The 19,478-nt window shown below is 48.8% G+C and overlaps 1 protein-coding gene across 1 annotated transcript in view; it reads right to left on the bottom strand.

The window, feature by feature from the left end:
• The window catches only part of EPB41L4B (erythrocyte membrane protein band 4.1 like 4B), a gene marked incomplete at its 5' end in the record, with an annotated part of 112,829 nt that overhangs the window by 51,321 nt on the left and 42,030 nt on the right, over positions 1-19,478 (bottom strand). The window contains 10 exons of the mRNA XM_014534454.1: positions 1,556-1,589; positions 5,524-5,554; positions 6,877-6,986; positions 9,252-9,421; positions 9,473-9,542; positions 9,842-9,930; positions 10,090-10,177; positions 11,450-11,570; positions 16,201-16,253; positions 18,141-18,185. Coding sequence (XP_014389940.1) covers positions 1,556-1,589; positions 5,524-5,554; positions 6,877-6,986; positions 9,252-9,421; positions 9,473-9,542; positions 9,842-9,930; positions 10,090-10,177; positions 11,450-11,570; positions 16,201-16,253; positions 18,141-18,185 — 811 coding nt within the window. The remainder of the gene's footprint in view (positions 1-1,555; positions 1,590-5,523; positions 5,555-6,876; positions 6,987-9,251; positions 9,422-9,472; positions 9,543-9,841; positions 9,931-10,089; positions 10,178-11,449; positions 11,571-16,200; positions 16,254-18,140; positions 18,186-19,478) is intronic.

The raw sequence follows: 19,478 nt of genomic DNA, 5'->3' as shown, positions 1-19,478 counted from the left end.
GGAAGATGACTTCAGGTACGGAAGACAATACTACAAATTTCTTCTGGAGCATAATGTGGAGCCCTCGTAAAGATAATGTACCTGGGGACCCCACCCCCACCTGAGGAATTAGTATCTAGGAACAGAAGATCAAGAATGAGACTAGTTAGAACGAGGCTCCAATGCGGACTCATGATAAAGTCGCTTCGTTCCTGTGACATGCAAAACCAGATTGGTGACAGGGCACAGACACCTGGGCACGCCGTGCCCCTTAGACATTCACAACGCCCAGGACAAGAAAGCTGATTCCAAGTTGGGAGGTCATCAGACGTGGATGCTGCCTCTTATAGGCAAACAAATGACAATGGAGGAAGTGAGGGCACCTCGCCCACCAGGGTTCCCCAGCTGGCCGCTCGTGACAACCACCTCTGGAGCTCTGACCTATCTCATACCCAGACTCCCGATTCAGTCCCTGCAGGGGGAGGCCCCAGCCCCGGTCATTGGTTTGAAGCTTGCCAGACGGTGGGGCAGGGCTGGGAACCACTGGTGCTAGTGACCTCCAGTGAAGAGGGCCAGAGAGGCTGTGGGAAGGAGATGGCTTCTGAGGCGGGCTCTCTCCAGACAGGAGGCAAAGGAATTCCAGGCAGACGAGTATGGTCCAAGGCATGGCGGGAAGAAATTAGGGGGCAACGATGATGTAATTCTCTGAGAACTGAGCATATGTTGTGATGAGTAGCGGTGAGAAAGAAATGTAGGAAAGGAAGTCGCCGCCAGGTTGCAAAAGACTGAACGGCCAGTGAGAGTTACCCACGGGGAGAGATGGGTGGGCAGGCACGGGGTGTGGCCCTGTTGGCCACCCTGGGAAAGAGCAGACCGCCAGCCATGGCACCGGCTCTGTGCCCCTGCTGCAGAACAGGCCCAGCCCAATGACTTACCAAGGAGGTTCCAGAGGCCATCGCTGCATTGATGTTATTGGGTGCACCACCAGAGAAAAGGGGGTGGGCAGTGGGGGGTGAGGAGAGAAGCTAGTGTTTTTATTGCGGAGGGCGGGGGGGTGTCCAATAATCAAATGATCTTGGGAAACACTGGATTGAAAAAAACAACATGTCTTTCTTGCAGGATTTCTCAGTATGTTGGACACCCCAGTGGACACTGTAAGATCTAAAAAGGTCATGAAGGACGCAACATTTCTCAAACGTGTGGCCAGACATCCTTTCCTGGAGGCACACCTCAAGGGACTCACGTCCCCTGGGCCTAGAACACACTTGGACATGAAGTGGCCTCACTTGAGTGCCACTCAGAGTCTGTTTGACCCCCCAGACTGTCAACATCTGTCCCTGCTGCTTGCCAGCTGACACGGTGAAGAGAAACAGGCAGCTCAGATGATCAAGAGGAAGCAGGTGGGGAGGAGGGAGTGGGGGTAGGGGGTGGGGAAGGAGATGCTCCTCTCTCCGTTTTCTCAAAAAACCATATTGTTATTATTTCTTTAAAATCTGTCTATAAACAACTGCTCAGTGTGGAAAGTTTAAAAGCTTTAAGAAGTATAACATAAAAACCTTTGAAAGCAGTATCTTACCTGGTAATTATGGACTTCAGGATTTGTTTTAGAGCTAAAGGAAAGAAAAGAAAAATTACAATGTAATAGGTTGTAAAGCTGCATCATTACTGATTTACAGGCAGACCTCTGAGATATTGCAGGTTCGGTTCCAGACCAGCTCAATAAAGCAAGTCTCACAATAAAGTGAGTCGTAACCTTCTTGCTGGTAGAGGGCCTTGCCTTCAATGTGTACAAACAAAACACACACACACACAAAACCAAACCTGCAACATCTGTGAAGCGCAATAAAACGAGGTATGCCTGTATTTAACAATCATAAAGCAATCCTAAGCCCTATCTACTCTGTTAGGAACTTTCATAGATACTATTTCTTTTTGATTAGCTGCTTAAATGAGCTCATAACTGGAGAAACCAAACAGCAACTTTCATTCGTCACAATAGAGCTCACAAGTAGAAGCAAATGGCTACTATTCCAGAATCCTGGTTGTGATGTCAAGTTTTGGTGGCAAAATGAAGGTCATTCCAATGAGGCAAACCCAGTCATTTAGGCTCCCACTCCAGCTCTGCCCCGGCACTGCTGGGTGGGGCGGGGCTCCGGGAGCCCATGACGCTCAAGCTGAAGGGAAAGCCCCCAGCACCTTCCGAGCACCTGCCACTCTGGGCCCCACTGCCAACAACGAAGCCGTGAGCTGGCCACCACCTTGGAATGTTCATTCCATGTAAGGCTCTGTCCTGGGAACTTCACACCTGTTGTTATTTAATCCACGCAGCAAGGCGAGGAGGTCAATGAATGCCGCCACCTCATTTTATAGATAAAGGAATGATTGCCTAACAGAGAGGTTAGGAAACCCTGAGGTCAGCCAGCAAATCACTCACTGGCAGAGCCAGGACTGGAATGGACATCTGCTCGATCCTAAAGTCTATATTGTTTCCACTAAGCCAGTGGTTGGCAAACTGTGGCTCTTTGGCCACTTGAGTGTGGCCACGAAGTTTCAATCGCACGCACGTGGTATTTTGTGGAAGAGCCACACTCAAGGGGCCGCAGTTTGCCGACCACTGCACTAAGCCAAGAAGGTTCGGGATCCTCATGCATAATCCTATTTTGATGGGACTCTTAGGTGTAACTACTCTAAAAAAAAGGTGGACGGTCGGTGTAAAACATAACGTGTTATTTAGTATGCAGGCTTGGCATCCCTCATGCAGCACCACCACTGGCTGTGTTGCCAGGGCACTGTGCTTGAAATCAAGGCTTACTGCTTCTCCAACAATGAGAGGGAAGCGTGTCATTGTGACGAGCCTTGCTGGGGTCTAAATGGCGCCGTATTCCAGTTCTCCGAGGGGGCCAGGGCGCGGAGCCAGGCTCCGGGCCAGGTTCACCTCCGGCTGGATTGCAGCAGGAAGGTTAAGTGTTCTGCAAGGTGCTATTTTCCCGTATCACCTCTGCAGCCCAGAGCGCAATTTTATCCCTGGCTCCCACAGCAATCCTCCTCACCCTGGCTCCACAGGCTGCCGAGAACAATCAAACAGCTGCGAACAGTGGTTATTAGCTCATTTGTTCCTAAAGGGTATCTTTACTTGGGGTTTCTTTTATTTATTTTTTGGGAGTTTTTTTTTTTTTTTTTAGTTTGTTTTGGTTCCCAATATATGTAATCACTAGACGCTAAGTGGCAAATGTAATTTTATTAGGGAAAAGCCAACACACAAAACAATCACTTCCCTAAACAGCAAAGGAAAGAAACACTGTAACGCACAAACCCCTGAGAATTAAAAGCAAGACATGCTGAAGGGCAGGGAAAGGAGCCAATACTGTTAGCATATACTACCTGCCACAGGGATGCTAGAAACAGGGCAAAGCCTGGAGGCTCAGCTAACCCATGCAGAACCGTGCAACCTCCTCCCGCCCGGGGAGAGGGTGGGGAGCAGGGCCTGATGACCAGCAGTTCACAGGACCCTGGACCCCATTCCTCAGGTGCTGAGAAGTGAACCTAGACACAGCGCTGGACCCTTGGCCCCAGCAGAATGCCCTGCAGGTAGTTTGAAATCAAAGACTCGAGGCTGAGTTTCCAGCTGTGTGATACAAGGGGCCAGCTGTGCTCTCCAGAACCGTGGGGATCTAGAGCCTTAGGGTACTGGGGGGAGGGACGGATGAGCAGCAGGCGCTGGCCCCCTCCCTCCCCACTCTGCTTTGTCCCCAGTTCTCTATGTTCTCCACGTCCCTCTGTTCTCTATGGCAGGTTTCTTCTGGGGGCCTAAAAAAACTTGAAAAGAACATTGATCCAGTCCAGCCTCCTGTTTTCAAGTGAGAAAGAGGAGGCCCAGAAAGGGGGAGGCCAAGGCCCCAGAGCTGGGTGAGAGCCACGCTGGGGCCAATCTCCTGATCCCTGGGCAGGGATCTCCCCACCAACAAGGGCTTCGGCTACTGGCTCCACCTCGTGCGCTGCCAACTGTCCAGAGTGCATGGCACAGCCCAACTGTGATCTCAAAGACCATGCTCCCTGGCAGCCTGAGGCCTGTACCTCCGACGGCTGAAAGGCTATCAGCGGTTCTCAACCTGTGGGTCGCGACCCCTTTGGCGGTCGGACGACCCTTTCACAGGGGTCACCTAAGACCATCCTGCATATCAGATATTTACATTACGATTCATAACAGTAGCAACATTACAGTTATGAAGTAGCAACGAAAATAATTTTATGGTTGGGTCACAACATGAGGAACTGTATTTAAAGGGCCAGAAGGTTGAGAACCACTGGGCTAACTAAACTGGGCTACTGGTTGGTCCTTGGAGCTTGGATGCAAGAGTTGAAACAACTACATTCTGTGATTCTCTACCAGCCTGTCCACTAATAAGTCAAAACTCCCTTAAGAACACAGTTGTTTCAGAGGGAGAAAAAGGCACATTCAAGGTAGGACGAGGGTTCTCACCTGGGCCGCCCACTAGAATCACCTGGGGGCTTTCAAAACCACAGGTGCCTGGGCCCCACCCTCAGATCTTCCCTTAGCCTGAGGTGTGGCCTGGCTGACAGGGACTCGTCAAAGCTGACCAGGTAATTCCAATGAACAGGAAAGATCCAGAATACCTGTGATGGGGAAGCGGCTGTAAACCACTCCCTGGCCTACCTGTGACTGTGGTCACGTTTGATTGGCTCACAGACCTGTTCCTTCATTTACATATGGCTCTGGTGCTCCAGCGACAGAGTACCTTGTAAAAGCGACAGCCCAGCCTGCAAAGTCTAAAGTATTTCCTATCTGGCCCTAGTCAGTTTAGCTCAGTTGATAGAGTGCCGGCCTTCAGACTGAAAGGTCCCAGGTTCAATTCCGGTCAAGGGCACATGCCCGGGTGGCGGGCTCGATTCTCAGTAGGTGGCATGCAGGAGGCAGCCGATCAATGATTCTCTCTCATCATTGATGTTTCTCTCTCTCTCTCTCCCTCTCCCTTCCTCTTTGAAATCAATAAAAATATATTTAAAGTATTTCCTATCTGGCTACAGAAAAAGTTGGCTGGCTCCTCTGCTAGAGTTTCAGTCTTCTGACAAGTTCTTTTTCCTACAGGAATTTCAATACAGTGCTTAATAAAGGCCTTCTACCCTGTATGACGATGAAACCTGCCCGTCACAGAGCGAATCCTGCATCTGCTCTTGCACAGTTTTTGCTCATGAGCACGGCCTTCCCTTCCCACCGCTGCCTGCAATGCCATGAGCACCATGTACTGGGCGCATTCCTTTCACCTTTGTCACCCACTGTTAGGGCAAACAAAGCACAGAGCTACTCAAACAAGGCAGCTGTGTTTTCTAAAACAACAACTGTCTTGAAACCTTCTCCTGTGTACTCATGGAGAGCCAGGGGGATGGTACAGCCAGGCAGCAGAAAAGGAAAAAAAGAAAATCAGCAGACGCACTCGGCGATTTAATTGTATCAAGGAAAAAGTCAATATTGAAAGTAAATATAAGAGAGAAAACAGCTGCACCCCAGGGCCTGGGGGCACTTACCAGAGCTGAGCAGCTATCACCGGGTTGCTTGCTTTAAAACAAAAACAGAAAGCACGACATTTTAGAGAGCTTTCTCACTTTTACCGCGCGATGACAAGCTGCGGGGGGCGGGGGACATCTGTGATCTAAGAGCAGCCTCAGCGCCAGGAGGCAGAGTCTCCACTCGGCTGCTTCTCCTTTCGGGAGGAACAGTACGTGGCCTTTCCCCGGAGCCCTGCCCTCCACGTGCGTGCCCAGGGCCAGGGGCTATGGGCTGCAGAGGGGCTGGACACAGCCCTGGCTCTCAAAGAGCTCCCAGCCTTGACCCAGACAGAGAGGTGTAAGGTGTTCATGGCTAAAATACAAGCATGAACCTACGGGGCGCAGGGCAGCCACTGTGACAGGGGCAGGCTAAGTGTCTGTGGAAGGAGCCACGCCAAGAAGCACGGCTGATCTAGACTCTACTTTGTTTCAAAAAAATGCAGCATGGAGAACCGTTCCAAGCTTCCCAAAGATGCCAGAACTCTGGCTGGAGAAGCTGTCAGTAAAATAAAGGAGGAAAAAGAGGATGGAGACCAGGACGGAGGTGGAGGAGAAACACAGAACCTGGAGCGTGGGGGAGCTCTGGGGCCATCGCAGGGGCCAAGCATTAGGATGGGCCCTCCCCTCAGGGGCAGCCACACCAAGACCCAGGCAGAGAGGTGTAAGGTGACAACAGCTAAAATACTAATACAGTATTATATGTCACTATAATTTAAAAAATAAAAAGCTTTAGCATGACAAAGCAGAACAATAGGAAGTGCCTTCAAAATCTGCTTCACTGGCCAGCCGGTGTGGCTCAGTGGTTGAGCATCAATGCATGCACCAAGTGGTCCCCGGTGATTCCCAGTCAGGGCACATGCCTGGGTTTCAGGCTTGATCCCCAGTAGGGGTGTGCAGAAGGCAGCCGATGGATGTTTCCCCTCTCTTATTCGTGTTTCTATCTCTCTCTCTTTCCTCTCTCTCTAAAAATCAAAAACATTTGTTTAAAATATATTTTTATTGATTTCAGAGAGGAAGAGAAAGGAAGAGAGAGAGAGAGAGAAACATCAATGATGAGAAGGAATCACTGATTGGCTGCCTCCTGCACACTGGACCGAGCCCACAACCCAGGCAAGTGCCCTTGACTGGAATCGAACCTGGGACCCTTCGGTCTGCAGGCCGAGGCTCTGTCCACTGAGCCAAATAGACTGGGGCTAAAAACATATTTTTTAAAATGGTTCTCTGAGGAGAAATTAGAGAGGATTTTTAAAAAATCTGCCTCCCCAAGCTCCTCGGGGATTAACCAGCTAAAGCATAACGTCAAATCCCAAGGCAGAGTGGAGAGCACGCAACCTTTGAATGTCGAATGTCTCCGGGATGGGTAGCGTTTACTAGGCTTCCTCTCGAAGGTGCTGGTTCTTCTTAACCGGGCCCCGTGAGTCGCCTGATATTCCGTCCGCCCACTGGAAAGTAAATATTTTATTGCACGTCACCGATATCAGAGTATCAGTACCTTACACATATCTGAAAGTGAACCTTATTTCCCAGAGTTCCAGTGTCAATTCCAACTTATCGTGACTTGTGTGTTGAAGAACACACTAAGTTTTGCCTTCCATTTGGAAACAAAATCAGCTTTGCCAAATCCAGGCCGTAGGATAGAGGCAGGCACTTCCATCAAAGGACAAAGCATGCAATTTAGGTACCGGCTACTTGGCTGCACAAACCAAGCAGGTTCCAGTACCTGGAATGTTTCACTAAGAGAATACTGGCTGGCACATATAATAACCTCTCATGAAACAAATTACGCAGACATTTAAATCGTTTAAAAGGCTGTTATCAATGACCACTTACCTAAACCTTGGCTTCGCTTGCCATGCCGAGAGAAACACTGGTCTCTTACCAAGGCTTTCTGGGTCTCAACCGAGGAGCTGCCCAGTGTCCAGGGGGCATGCTGTTTGTGTCTGAGCTGTCATGGCCTCATTCCAGCCACTCTCGGTTTAGGATTTATCACATGGAAGGAGCCACTGGCCACCTGCTCTAAGGGCCTCCCAGGGCCAACTTCATCTCCAAACTCCTCTTTCCTTCTAAGCTTCTCTTCAAAGAGCAGAAGGGAGCCTGAGCCTGGTCTGGGCCAACTCCCGGGGGAGCTGCCTCCCAGGATGGGAAATCCTGCCTTGGCCACCACCCCGGCAGGCCATTCCTTCTCACTCCGACTCGAGCAGACATCAGCATCCCCGGCGATGTCTCCGCTAACCTTTGCAGGCTGACATTCTCCATCCCCCGCAGAACCCCGTGAGTCTATTCTCAGAAAGAACCTGGTTTTTGCCCCCTGCCTTGCAGCATTTGAAAATACATTCAAACAGCCCTGGCTGGTGTGGTTCGGTTTGCTGAGTGTCGTCCTGGGCACCTAAAGGTCACTGGTTTGATTCCCAGTCAGGACACAGGCCCAGGTTGTGGGTTCAGACCCCGGTTGGGGTGTGTATGGGAGGCAACTGATTGATGATTCCTCATATATCCAAGTGTGTTTCTCTCTCTCCCTCTCCTGTTCTCTCTAAAATCAATAAATTTTTTTAAAAAAAAATACATTCAAACACAGTAACTCTTTAAACACAAGTGCACAGTGAATCCCTTGCACAGTAGATAAATCTGAAATGAGCAGATCTGTTGGCACTTTAAACAGAGTTCAAGGACATGCCATGTGTGGGCAGAGGTTATGAAACATGTGAAGCCTTAGGTCTTGTAAGAGCTATTCTCAGATCAGTAAATGTGCCTCAGAAATCAACCTTGGGAACGCGTTTAAAATGTACCTGCCCAGCCTTATTCATACATGTACATGTGGACGCCCACAGCTTCTGGTTACGAAGGTCTTAGGTGAGGTCATAAATCCTCCTTTTTAATAAACACCCAGCGAAGTTTCATGCATTTTGAGAGACACCATCTCAGAATCCTAAGTAAAAATTCATCAAAATAAATTCTGTGGGTTTTTTTTTCCAGGGTCTTTTCAGATTCAAATATTTACTGAGGCTGCCTGGGGTCACTCACACACACGTTGAAACCTGCTCTCATTCTTCAGTGTCCCCGGATTTCCTGCCATGGGCATGTGCAAAGCAATAGAGTAGTGGTTCAAGTGTAAGACCCCGACTTAAAGTGTGGGGTTGAATCTTGGCTCTGCACTCACAGTCTGTGCCTTTAGGCAGATTATGTAACCCCTGGCCTTTAGCTTCCTTATCTGTAAAATGGGGATAATGAGAGGACCTATCTTCTGAAGGCTGTTGGGAGGACTGCGAGCTGGTACATGCAGAGCCTGGTGCAGTGAGGTGCACAGAGCTTTCCGCAGGGATGCCTACGCCCTGCGGCTGCACTGCCCAGCACGGCAGCCACCTGCCTTGTGTGCTCTGGGCACCCGAAACTTGCTTGGTGAGACTGAACAACTACATGTTAAAATCCCTTTAATATTAATGACTCTAAATAGCCACATGTGGCTAGTGTTTCCTGAAACAGACAGGCTAGTTCAAGCCACATGTCAGCTACTAACAACTCTGTTATTATTGCCCCCAATTCCATCAAGGAGAACAGCGGCTGAAGAGCCCCCGGGCAGATCTTAGAGAAGCAGGGACAGGAGGATGCCCAACACGAGGGGAGCAGACCGGTGGCTCCACCCACAGAACACATCACCGCCAGCCTCCTTCAAACCTCGCCACCGTGTTGTGTTGTGAGACGGTGCCTACCTGAATCTGAAGCGGGACCCCAGCCTGATGAAGTCTGATCTATTCGACTTGCTGTTTCCTGGCGTGCGCAGTCGGAAGAACGCGTGATGCTCGACTGCGCATTTCCAGAGGTGCTTGCAGGTCTTGGCGCTGTCCAGGCGGAACACAAACGTGTGCTCCTGCTCCCGGCCCTTCACAGGGAAGCACAGGGTTCTTGTGTCCAGGACGGGAGCAAGGCTTACCTGATCATCGTCCTCCACCACCACTAGTGTCAATTTGCTCTTTTTAAAGTCCATTTTGGTAATTTTAGGCCTGGCCAGAGAGAAAACATTGTAAAAGCACAATCTGCAGGGAGACGACACATCAAACAGCAGTTTCCTCTCTACTTTTAAAGCTTGGATTTGCTAAGAAATCATTCGTTCATTTAAGCGTGATTATCCAGAGGTTTCATTGCCAATGCCATACACCCACAAATATCAGAGAATGGTGTGCCTTTAAAATGAAGCGGGGGGCGGGGGGGATTGCAAATAGCCCTCAATAATCATCCATCACATATAATTCCACCACAAAATAGGAAAAGACATTTTTAATATTAGACAAAACTAAATTACCAAAAGAATAAGCCTATTTTGTTAGCTCCTTCAAAGATTAATATGCCTGTCGGGGTCAGTCCAAGAGAATATTCACAGCCATCTCTTCCCTACAAATAAATGAAGTGACAATCGGTACAAGGTTCTAACAGGTGGTCACAGAGCAGAATGCAAAAACAGTTCGCTCACCACGTTACTTTGTTTGCCCGTCGTTTACCCACTGCTCAGGCACAGCGAGACCCAAGGACTTGAACGCACCCAGTTCTTACCCTGACAACGTGCATGTCTACCCCATACATTTCCAGCCACTTCGCTTTATTCAGATAGGACAGCTCCGCCTGGGCAGGGCTCTTTCCCCTTAGAGAAACCAATGGAAAGACATGTAAACTGCAACTTGTACACCCACGAGGTTCTGAAGGGCACAGCCATGCACTGAGGGATTTTATGCAGCAATGAAAGGAACGGGGGACACCCATTTATACTAACACACCTCCAGACAGACCGTTCACTGGACAGGAAGATGACAGAGCAGTGTTTATAATGTGAACACTTAAGGAAAGCATTTGTTGGTGTGTAGATACGGGTATGTATATGCAAAGGAAAGGCGGAGAACACAACAGCTGCCTGCAGGGGGGAGAGGGGGGGTGCAGGGGTACAGATGACTCTGCAACCACACATTTCTATGTGATACAAGAATGCACTAACAGCCCAGCCAGTGTGGCTCAGAGGTTGAGCATCGACCTATGAACCAGGAGGTCACGGTTCAATTCCCTAACATGCCTGGGTTGCGGGCTTGATCCCCAACCTGGAGGGGGGAGGGTGCAGGAGACAGCCAATCAATGATTCTCTCTCATCAATGATGTTTCTATTGCTCGCCCTCTCCCTTCTTCTCTGAAATCAATAAAAGTATATTTATAAAATTTTTTAAAAAAATTTAAAAACAGAATGCACTAATGTCACTCTCCATTTTCAAAAAAGTCATATGTCCTTCAGAATGACTGAGGGACAGAAGGAGTTTCTGAGTCCTAGAGTGACTTGGAACAGGCAGAGTTTGGGGAAGATGGGCCGGGAAGGAAGAGAGGCTAATGTCTGGGAAACGTGAGCGGAGGCACTACTGGCAGCCCAGGCATAAGAGCGGCAGACTGGGGTGTCTACAGGGGAAAGGAGGAAAAAGCCCAAAGATAAATGGTAGGGCTGGTTTTAGCTGCAGTGACCACATGTCCTGAAATCACATGGTCTCAGATATGAGTGTCCCTGTAGGGACAGCATGGGCTACATCTGAAGAGTTAACTCTAGACATTCAGACCATGGACAGAGACCCAGGTATGGGAATGTTTCAAAGCAGCCTCCTCCCGCCCACTTCCCTCCCTCTTCACTTTCTTCAGGCCAGGAGAGAAGGGGCATTCCTGGCAGCAATGAGCAGATCAGGCTTGGGCTCTATAACTCAGGGAAACAGGATATGCTTCGGTTCTTACTGTACATCTCTAGAAAGAGAGAGACGTCGTGTGGGCCTTAGGAAAAACAGGACTGAAGCATGGGAGAGAGGTGAAGAGTTGGGGCTGCCGTTTGATAGTCAATGAAAGGATCGTGCAAATGCTTACATATCACAAAATAAATGCGTCAAGGTACCTGCACTCTTTCCATCTCTGGAAGATATCGAATTCCATCGCTTCTGTCTGATTTGGGATGAACCGAAACTCAGACACAAGCTCTGGGGTGTGTTCTGGAAGCTCACATTCCCCAAGCTCCGCTGCAAGTGTCACAAGAAGGAGAAAAACAGGAGACATTGAGTGCTTTTCGTTGCTGCTGCAACCAGGTCCAAAGGCATTTTGCATGGTAACAAAGCACAGGTACCCCAAATGTGTAATGCTCTCCTTCCAGGAGGACCCGACACCCGCTCGGTACCCACATGTACATTCAGAATCCTCCCATGGGGCACAACACCATCATCTTAGTGATGACTGTCTTTCTCCCGATTATTGCTCCTGTCCGGAGAGGCCCTGAGTATATTTCCCCCGCGAAGTGGTAGAGCCTGAATGTGCAATAAAGAGGCAACTGCAGGGAATGAGGACCTGCCCAGAAACTCATTTAACAAAGCTCTCGTGAAGTAGGTGGGTCTGAGCAGCACTCCAGGGTCTGCAGTGCTGAGAGGACCAATCAAGAATTCAGTACATGCAGAATCCAGGGGAAAAATATGTTGGGAGAGAGAGCGAAGGAGGGAGGGAGCGGGGAGGGAGGAGGGGATGTAAGGGCTGCAGGAGCAACTGCTGCAGCTCAGGCAGAACCAGGGAGGGAGCCAGTCATGCAGAGAGGAGGGGCAGCCACGTGGGCGATCCCCACCGAGGGTCCTTGCTCTCACCACGTACCCCACAAGGGGCCCCATTCCTCCAGGACACAAATGGGGAAATCCACCACCTCGCCCGCACCTCTGCAGCGCAGGAAGCGACCCCAGGATGAAAAGGAATACCCCAGAGGCTCCTCTGATCTCGCTACACAAAGTGGGTCGGTTGTCCCTGGACCAGCAGCACCAGTATCACCTGGGAGCCTTCTCACAATGCAGACTCTCAGCCCCACCTCAGACCTACCGAAGCCAAACCTGCCATTTCTTAAGGGGCCCAGGGAATTGGTGCACCCGTTACTGTGAGAAGCACTGATCTACAACAGTGGTTTGCAAATGCGAGCGTGCATCAGGGTCACCTGGAGGGCTTGGTACAGCTCGTGTCGCTGGACCCCACCCCCAGGGATGCTGATTCCGTGGGTCTGGAGCAAGGCCAGAGAATGTGTGTTTCTAGCAAGTTCCCAGGTGATGCCGATGCGGCTGACCCAGGGAACATACTTGGGGAACTACTGCTTAACACAACAAATCCAGTCAACTGACCAGCCAGCACATGCCTGAGTCCCTCCAGTGACAGCAACTCGCTGTGTCCCCAAGCAGCCCTTTCCCTACCCGACGTGGGCTGTGCCAGGCCAGTGTGCTGCTGAGGACTCCCGCTGCTGGCAGAGGTCGATAAAACTTCCCCGATCACACAGAGGAAGCACTAACACAGACTGAGACGGGTGGTGGGGAGACTGTACGAGATCGTGTCTGACCCGGGGAGGGACCTGGTGAATGTTTCCTGGCCTGATACGGCCCCTCTCTGGACAGGAACCCTGAGACCACCAGTGGCCTGAGTCAGGGTGGACAAAGTCACTCATGAAGACTGACCTGGAAGCCTTGACCCAGAGAAGGCGAGGTCTGGGCTGAGGTGGGAGGCCACTCTGACCACTAAGGGGTCACCCTGAGACTGGTGACCTGCCAAGCCCAGAGGGGCAGTCTGGGAAGAGATCTCCTTGATAGGAACCACTCTTCCCTTGCACCACGGGCCGAAGGGAGGCAGTGGAGCCCTGCGCTTAGTGGCTGTGTGTGGACAAGGCCCCTGGCACCATCAAGCACAGGAGAGAGAAGCCAGACAATGACAAGGGTTCCCTGGGGCTCGCAAGGGGGCTGGCGTCCCTCCTCCCCACGACTGGGCTAAAACGGGCCAGAGGGAGATCATTTGTGAGATAGCATGTCTGCTTTCCAAGAATCTGCTGGCGAAACCTGACACTTGCCCTAGCAGGCTTGGCTCAGTGGCTAGAGCATCGGCCTGCGGACGAAAGGGTCGCGGGTTTGATTCCGGTCAAGGGCACATGCCTGGGTTGCAGGCTTGATCCCCAGTAGGGGGCGTGCAGAAGGCAACTGATCAATGATTCTCTCTCATCATTGATGTTTCTATCTCTCTCTCCCTCTTCCTTCCTTCCTTGTTCTTTTTTTTGCCTGAATTGAATTTCTAATCTACCAGAAATTTAGTTCCCCAAAGAGCACAGCCTCTACGCAAGGCCACTGCATCCTAACGCTGGAAGCACCATTAACTCAAGGGCCACCACAGCAAGACGTGTCTGCAAGGCTCAAGCACGGGAGGAAACACGACCTTTCACATTATGCAAACCCACACAGACGCTCTAGTGATCTTTATAGTCTGGGGCAAGCTGGCTCGGCTGTGGTTGAACTGGAAAGCAGGCTACCGCATTCACTGTTGGGATGGGCAGAGGGGGCATGGAGGAACAATGGAACAAGAACTTCCCGTAGACATTTGCATGTCTAAGTCTCCAGTCTTTTCATTTGTACCTCACATAATGACTGCATCTAAATTACACTAATGTGGCTCCAACTCAGATGGGTAGTTTCTTCAGGAAGGGCTCACGGAGAGCTGATGTTCTGGTCTGCATGGGTTCCGGGGCAAGGTATGTAGTTCTACTAGAGCTGGACTTGGTGAAGGTGGTGATGCCCTCATCACAAGGGGCGGGAGGACGAAGGGGAGTGGGCATTGACATGTGCCTCATCCTCTAATCATTCAAGACAACAGACAGGTTTACATATTGCGCCTCTGGCCTTAGGAAGAAACCTCTCCAGTGGACTGGGGACCCCAGGTCTGACATGGCAGCTTTCATCCCATTAACCACATCCTGACATCTGCTGCTGGGCCACCAAGCCTGATGGTGTGACCTCCTGGCAACTCAGAAACTCCAGGGTGGATGGAGGCTACTTGACAAGTTGGGGAAATTTACACCTGGTCAAAGTGGACAGTCCATTTCCAAGTTCCCCAAGCCATTACATATCCTTATGGCACTTACATAGGACTGCAGTATTAGGAATCTATGTCTCTCCATGCCCCCTTCTGCCCATCCCATCAGTAAATGCGGTAGCTTGCTTTTCAGGTCAACCACAGCTGAGCCAGCTTGCCCCAGACTGTGAAGATCATTAGAATGTCTGTGTGGGTTTGCATATGGATGTGAAACATTTGGTACTGTACTTGGCAAAGACAGCTACAGATGACAATATGGCCCACTCTACCACCAATGCCTTCACACCTCAGGGCCAGGCTCCCCCTTCAATCAAAGTCCTTGGGGACCTCTTCAACTTCATTCAATCCATTCTGCACTTACTGAGCACCTACTATATGCCAAGCCCCAGTAGAGAATAAGAACGTTGACTAAAGAATGCGAGTATCAGAGAATGGGAATAACCTGAAGTCATTAAAAACCATCTTGATGAGTGTAAACATGACAAAATGCATGTACTAAAAAATGCCAAGTAGAAAATCATACAAAAAATGTGTCTAGGACTCTGCACAGAATTACATTTTAAACACTCCACTCTAACCGCATAGACAGAGTCTCTGTCTGTGGCTGGCAGGACGCAGGGTTCCTGCCTTCCTTCCACTTGTCTATTATGCTGTTGTCCCGACTTTCTATAATAAGCGTGTACTGACTTTATCATTTGAGATCAACTTTTAACAAATTGGTAAATAAAAAAGTGAGAAGGCAGATCTTATTACGATGTTCAAAAATAATTAGTAATTATGAATGAATAATTCATTATTCCGTGGAAGCCAATGAGCACACTGGTAAACGAGTCCACAGCATATGTCTACCTGATGTACTGATGAAATTCCTTATGTGCAGTGCACACACCAGTATCCTCTTAATTAGTGCCGGGGACGGTGGCAAGTGAGGGTTTCTTGTGCATTTGCATGCATCACATGGATGAAATAGTCAATGCAGGCAAACCTCTACCATCCAATTCCCACCCACATGCCGATGTCTCCCCTGTCAATGTTTCTCACCAAGTCAGATTTGCATACTCACGAAGCTAGTGGAGGTCCCACTGGCATTTCTCGGCCAAGACACCCTACACTCATGTCTCCTCCACCAGAGCCCAACTCTTCTTCGACCCTGAGTCATTCCTGACCTCTCTCTCCACACCTAAGTCTAATGTCCATGTCCTTCTCCTAGTATGGACAATGCTGTTGCTTGTTTTGGTGTGTGTGTGTGTGTGTGTGTGTGTGTGTGTGTGTGTGTGTGTGTTGAACCCCCAGCCCTAATCAGTTTCTTTTTATCACAGCAACACCTCCTCACTACACCCCCAACCCCAGCCTCCAAAGGCCCTACTGTTGACAGCATGAAATCCGTGCTCTTTAAAGGGGTCCAAAGGCGCCCACCTACCCAGCTTCTTGACCCTCACCCTCTGACACCACTTAACAGCTAGCACCTCTCTGCACATGCCTTTCTACTAAGTATTCACTTAGTAACTGCTCTCCCCCTCCCCCCACCCCAGCCCTCCTCTTACAGGCCTCCTGCAGGTCCCTACTCCTAAAGGGACGACACTGTACTCTGTACATGCAGAGTATGTGGTCCTCCATGTGGTCCTCATGGGACTGCAAGCTACTTGAGGACGGAGACCATATCGTATTCACTGATACCCCCTAAGCACCGCACTGTGCCTGGTACACAGTAGACACTCATTTGTTGAATGGAAGTAATGGCATTAGAATGCTAAGGACCACTAAAGAACAATGTACCTTGTAGACAGAGAGCAGCTAATTCCACAGCCGTCTCATATGGGCATTTCAATCTTGAAAAAAAAAAGAAAGAAAAGAAATTAATGCTGTACATGGACTTTAATACTCATAACTATACAAAATGTCACTCAAGTCACTGGTCAGAAGGTAGTGATCTTTAGGTCATAATTCTTGTTTTCTGGTTTCTAGTTCTGCTGTCCACATTAAATAATGCAACCAAGCTGACTTGCATTACATACTTCCCAAAGTCAGTTCTCATCATACAGTGAAAGAATCCAATCTAGGTCTAGGTTCTATCAACCATGTGGGCAATTTTAGCAAATTTTGCAAAATAAATAAATAAATAAATGGGGAAATTTGGGAAATAGAATGAGAAGCCTTCCCTTTGCCTTATTATTTTTAAACTTATTTTATCTTGATATAGTACATGCACCTTTCCAAGCTGCCTTAAATCCTTCTGGAAATGAGGTCATAATATTAAAAGTAAGCAGACAGACACGGTATCTGACAGTGCCAGGACAGCTGGATACACTCAAGCATTCTCATAAGTATAACTGAGATTGAGCCATAGACAGGTATTACTGCAAATCGGGATCTCATTCGTATTTCACATGACAATTTAGTTAGAAAAATAATAATGACATACATTGGTATAGCACTTCATAGTTTTCAAAGCCTTTCATCTATATTACCCCATTTGGTCAATGCGCGGAGTTTGTAAACCCCTAAGACGTGTGTCGCCAGTGCTCTCCATCCCCCATTTGGAGATGAGGTGCAGAGTGCAGGATTGCCTTGCCCAAGGTCATCCAGCCAGTAGGGGGCAGTGCTGGGACCAGAACATCCACCTGCTTTGAAGTACAGTCAGTAAGTACATCAGGCTGAAGTGCATGGAAACTGCAAAGTACTATACAAATGCAGGATGTCTGCCATTGATATTTTTCCAAACTGAGGACATTTACTAGAGTCGAGAGGCCTTCAGGATGAGGAGCACGGTATGGAGAAAGGGGGAGGGAGGTCAAAACACACACACACTCATAATACACACATCAATCAAAGATCTGTATTGCATGGCTGAGGAAGGCAAATGTATACACTGTACAATCTACGTGTTCTATCGCGTACGTTCTACTAAGGATTTTATAGCAGGCATTCTATGGAGGGTTTGCAAATTCAGAAAGCACATTTTCAATTCCCTCCGGATTATATTCAAAATCAAAATGTATTCTTGTCGATATCAGGTGTTGTGTTTTAGATTCAGTAGAGTCTTAAAAGTTTTTCACATACAAGAAAATAGTCAATACGTAGGCTGAAAAATGACACCGCTGTCAGAGCTAGGACTGTAAATCTTGTGTCTTTAAAACAGATGAACACTGCGTGTAAAATCAACCAGGTCAATGCCCATGCTCCTTATCCTCAACAATCACTGTGCAGCCAGAGGCCTCGTGTTTAAAAACCACTTTTAAGGGGGCAAAGGAAATGAGATGAGATGTCTAAACCTCTTTCTATCAGAATCAGGACATTACCTCTTTACGTTATCTGATGCCGATGGTGATGAATGAAACTTTTTGACTGTCCAAATACTTGTAAGTGTATACATACTAATAACGTATCTTGCTTGCAAATACGACAAAAGCCATTATGAATGGGGCAGTGATGTGATCAGGGAGAGAATAATTCCCAAATACACATCACTTAAGATATTAAATGCTCTTGGAAATGCTTCAAGCCATAGAGTAACCATTTAAAATAAGATGATGACAGTGATACAAGTATTAGACTCACTTTACAATGCCTGGCGTACTTTTTTTTTTGAATTTTGAAAAGGGAACAAGGGTAAGAGAGTTAAAAAAAAACCAAAAACAAAAAACAGTGAATCATTTAGAAATATACTACTATGTGATCTATCCTGGGTTTAAGAGTTAGAACAAAAATGTACTTACTTTCCTGAAAGAATGTCATGCCTGAGTTGTAAAACAAACAGGTACCTGACAAACATATACAAAAGTCAACAGAGGATCACTCTTTCCCGACTCGATCCCCACTGCCCAGCATGAACCCGCCCCGCATGCAACCCCAAATTCTGCATTGTAAGGAGGGGGTCCAACTCCAACGTGGTGGAAGCATCTCCTCCCGCGTCTGCAGGAAGGTGAGTGCATGTAGGAACTTGCAAGATACTTGGAGGATGGAACATGGGACACGGCAGGGTCCAATGACGGCCTCCACACCCCCTCCGTGTCCCGGGAGAGGGCCAAGCACTGCATGCGGCGCTCATACACAGCAGGCATGTGACGTGTCCAATCACATGGGCAGGTGGAGCCACCGTGTGGGGCCCTCAGCCAGCCCCACCAGGGAGTCCAGAAAGGCTGCATCTGACTGTATCAAAGAGTTTACAGCTGACTGTCGTTAGCAGCTGCGTAAGACATTTTTCCTGATGCAGTTTAACTGCAGACTCTGTCTTTTAAAAAACTGTCGACATGTATGCGCGCGCATGCACACACACACACACAGAACAAAATTCAAAAATCCTGGAACTAAACTGCAGCTGCTGGTTACAGGAGTAATAAAAAATGGGAAAGCAAATAACACAAGTAGGGTTCACTTAAGTAAAAAGACTAAGTGTCTTGGCCTAAACAAGTAGTTTCTGACCAGATGCACGTGGGCATCGGAACCACTTTAGAGTGCTTTGTAAAAACCAAAAGGCTGCCCGCGGTCCCCCCACTCCGTACCCAGGGAGTCAGAGTCCCCAGGAATCTGATTTGCTCAAAAGCTTCCCACGTGTTTCTCATTCACACAACCCTGGTTCAGAACCACTGGCTTTGATGACAGCTAGGAGCAGCCTGTTTCATAAAGGACTCGGAAGGAAAATACTAGAATAATTTAATCTGTTTGAACTTTGAGAACAATGCCAATAAGTCACTCTCCGTGGCATACATAGGACAATGTGGGTGACCCCAAAAATCAACGGGGGGCCTGAAGGTTCTATTCCAGAATGTTCCTGCCTACGACAAGTGCTTAACCACCAATGAACTGAGTACTCCCATCAAGAAGGACAGTGTGACATGGCCCGATCTTCCAATTTCTACAGGAAAACCTAACTCCAGGAGCCCCATAGGCCTCTCCGATGGGGAGAGGGAGGTGAAGGGTGATAAGCAGTCTTGAAAGTGTTGCTTAGGTGGTCATCTCCAAGCTAGTGGTCAACCACGGACTACCCGGCACCACCACTGTCCATCACAGACAATGACAAGGAGGTTCTGGGACAGCGGGCAGGACTGGGCAGG

Source organism: Myotis brandtii, unplaced genomic scaffold, assembly GCF_000412655.1.
Source record: "Myotis brandtii unplaced genomic scaffold, ASM41265v1 scaffold13, whole genome shotgun sequence".
NCBI classification, from domain to species: domain Eukaryota; kingdom Metazoa; phylum Chordata; class Mammalia; order Chiroptera; family Vespertilionidae; genus Myotis; species Myotis brandtii.
This window is presented reverse-complemented; position numbering and strand designations above follow the sequence as displayed.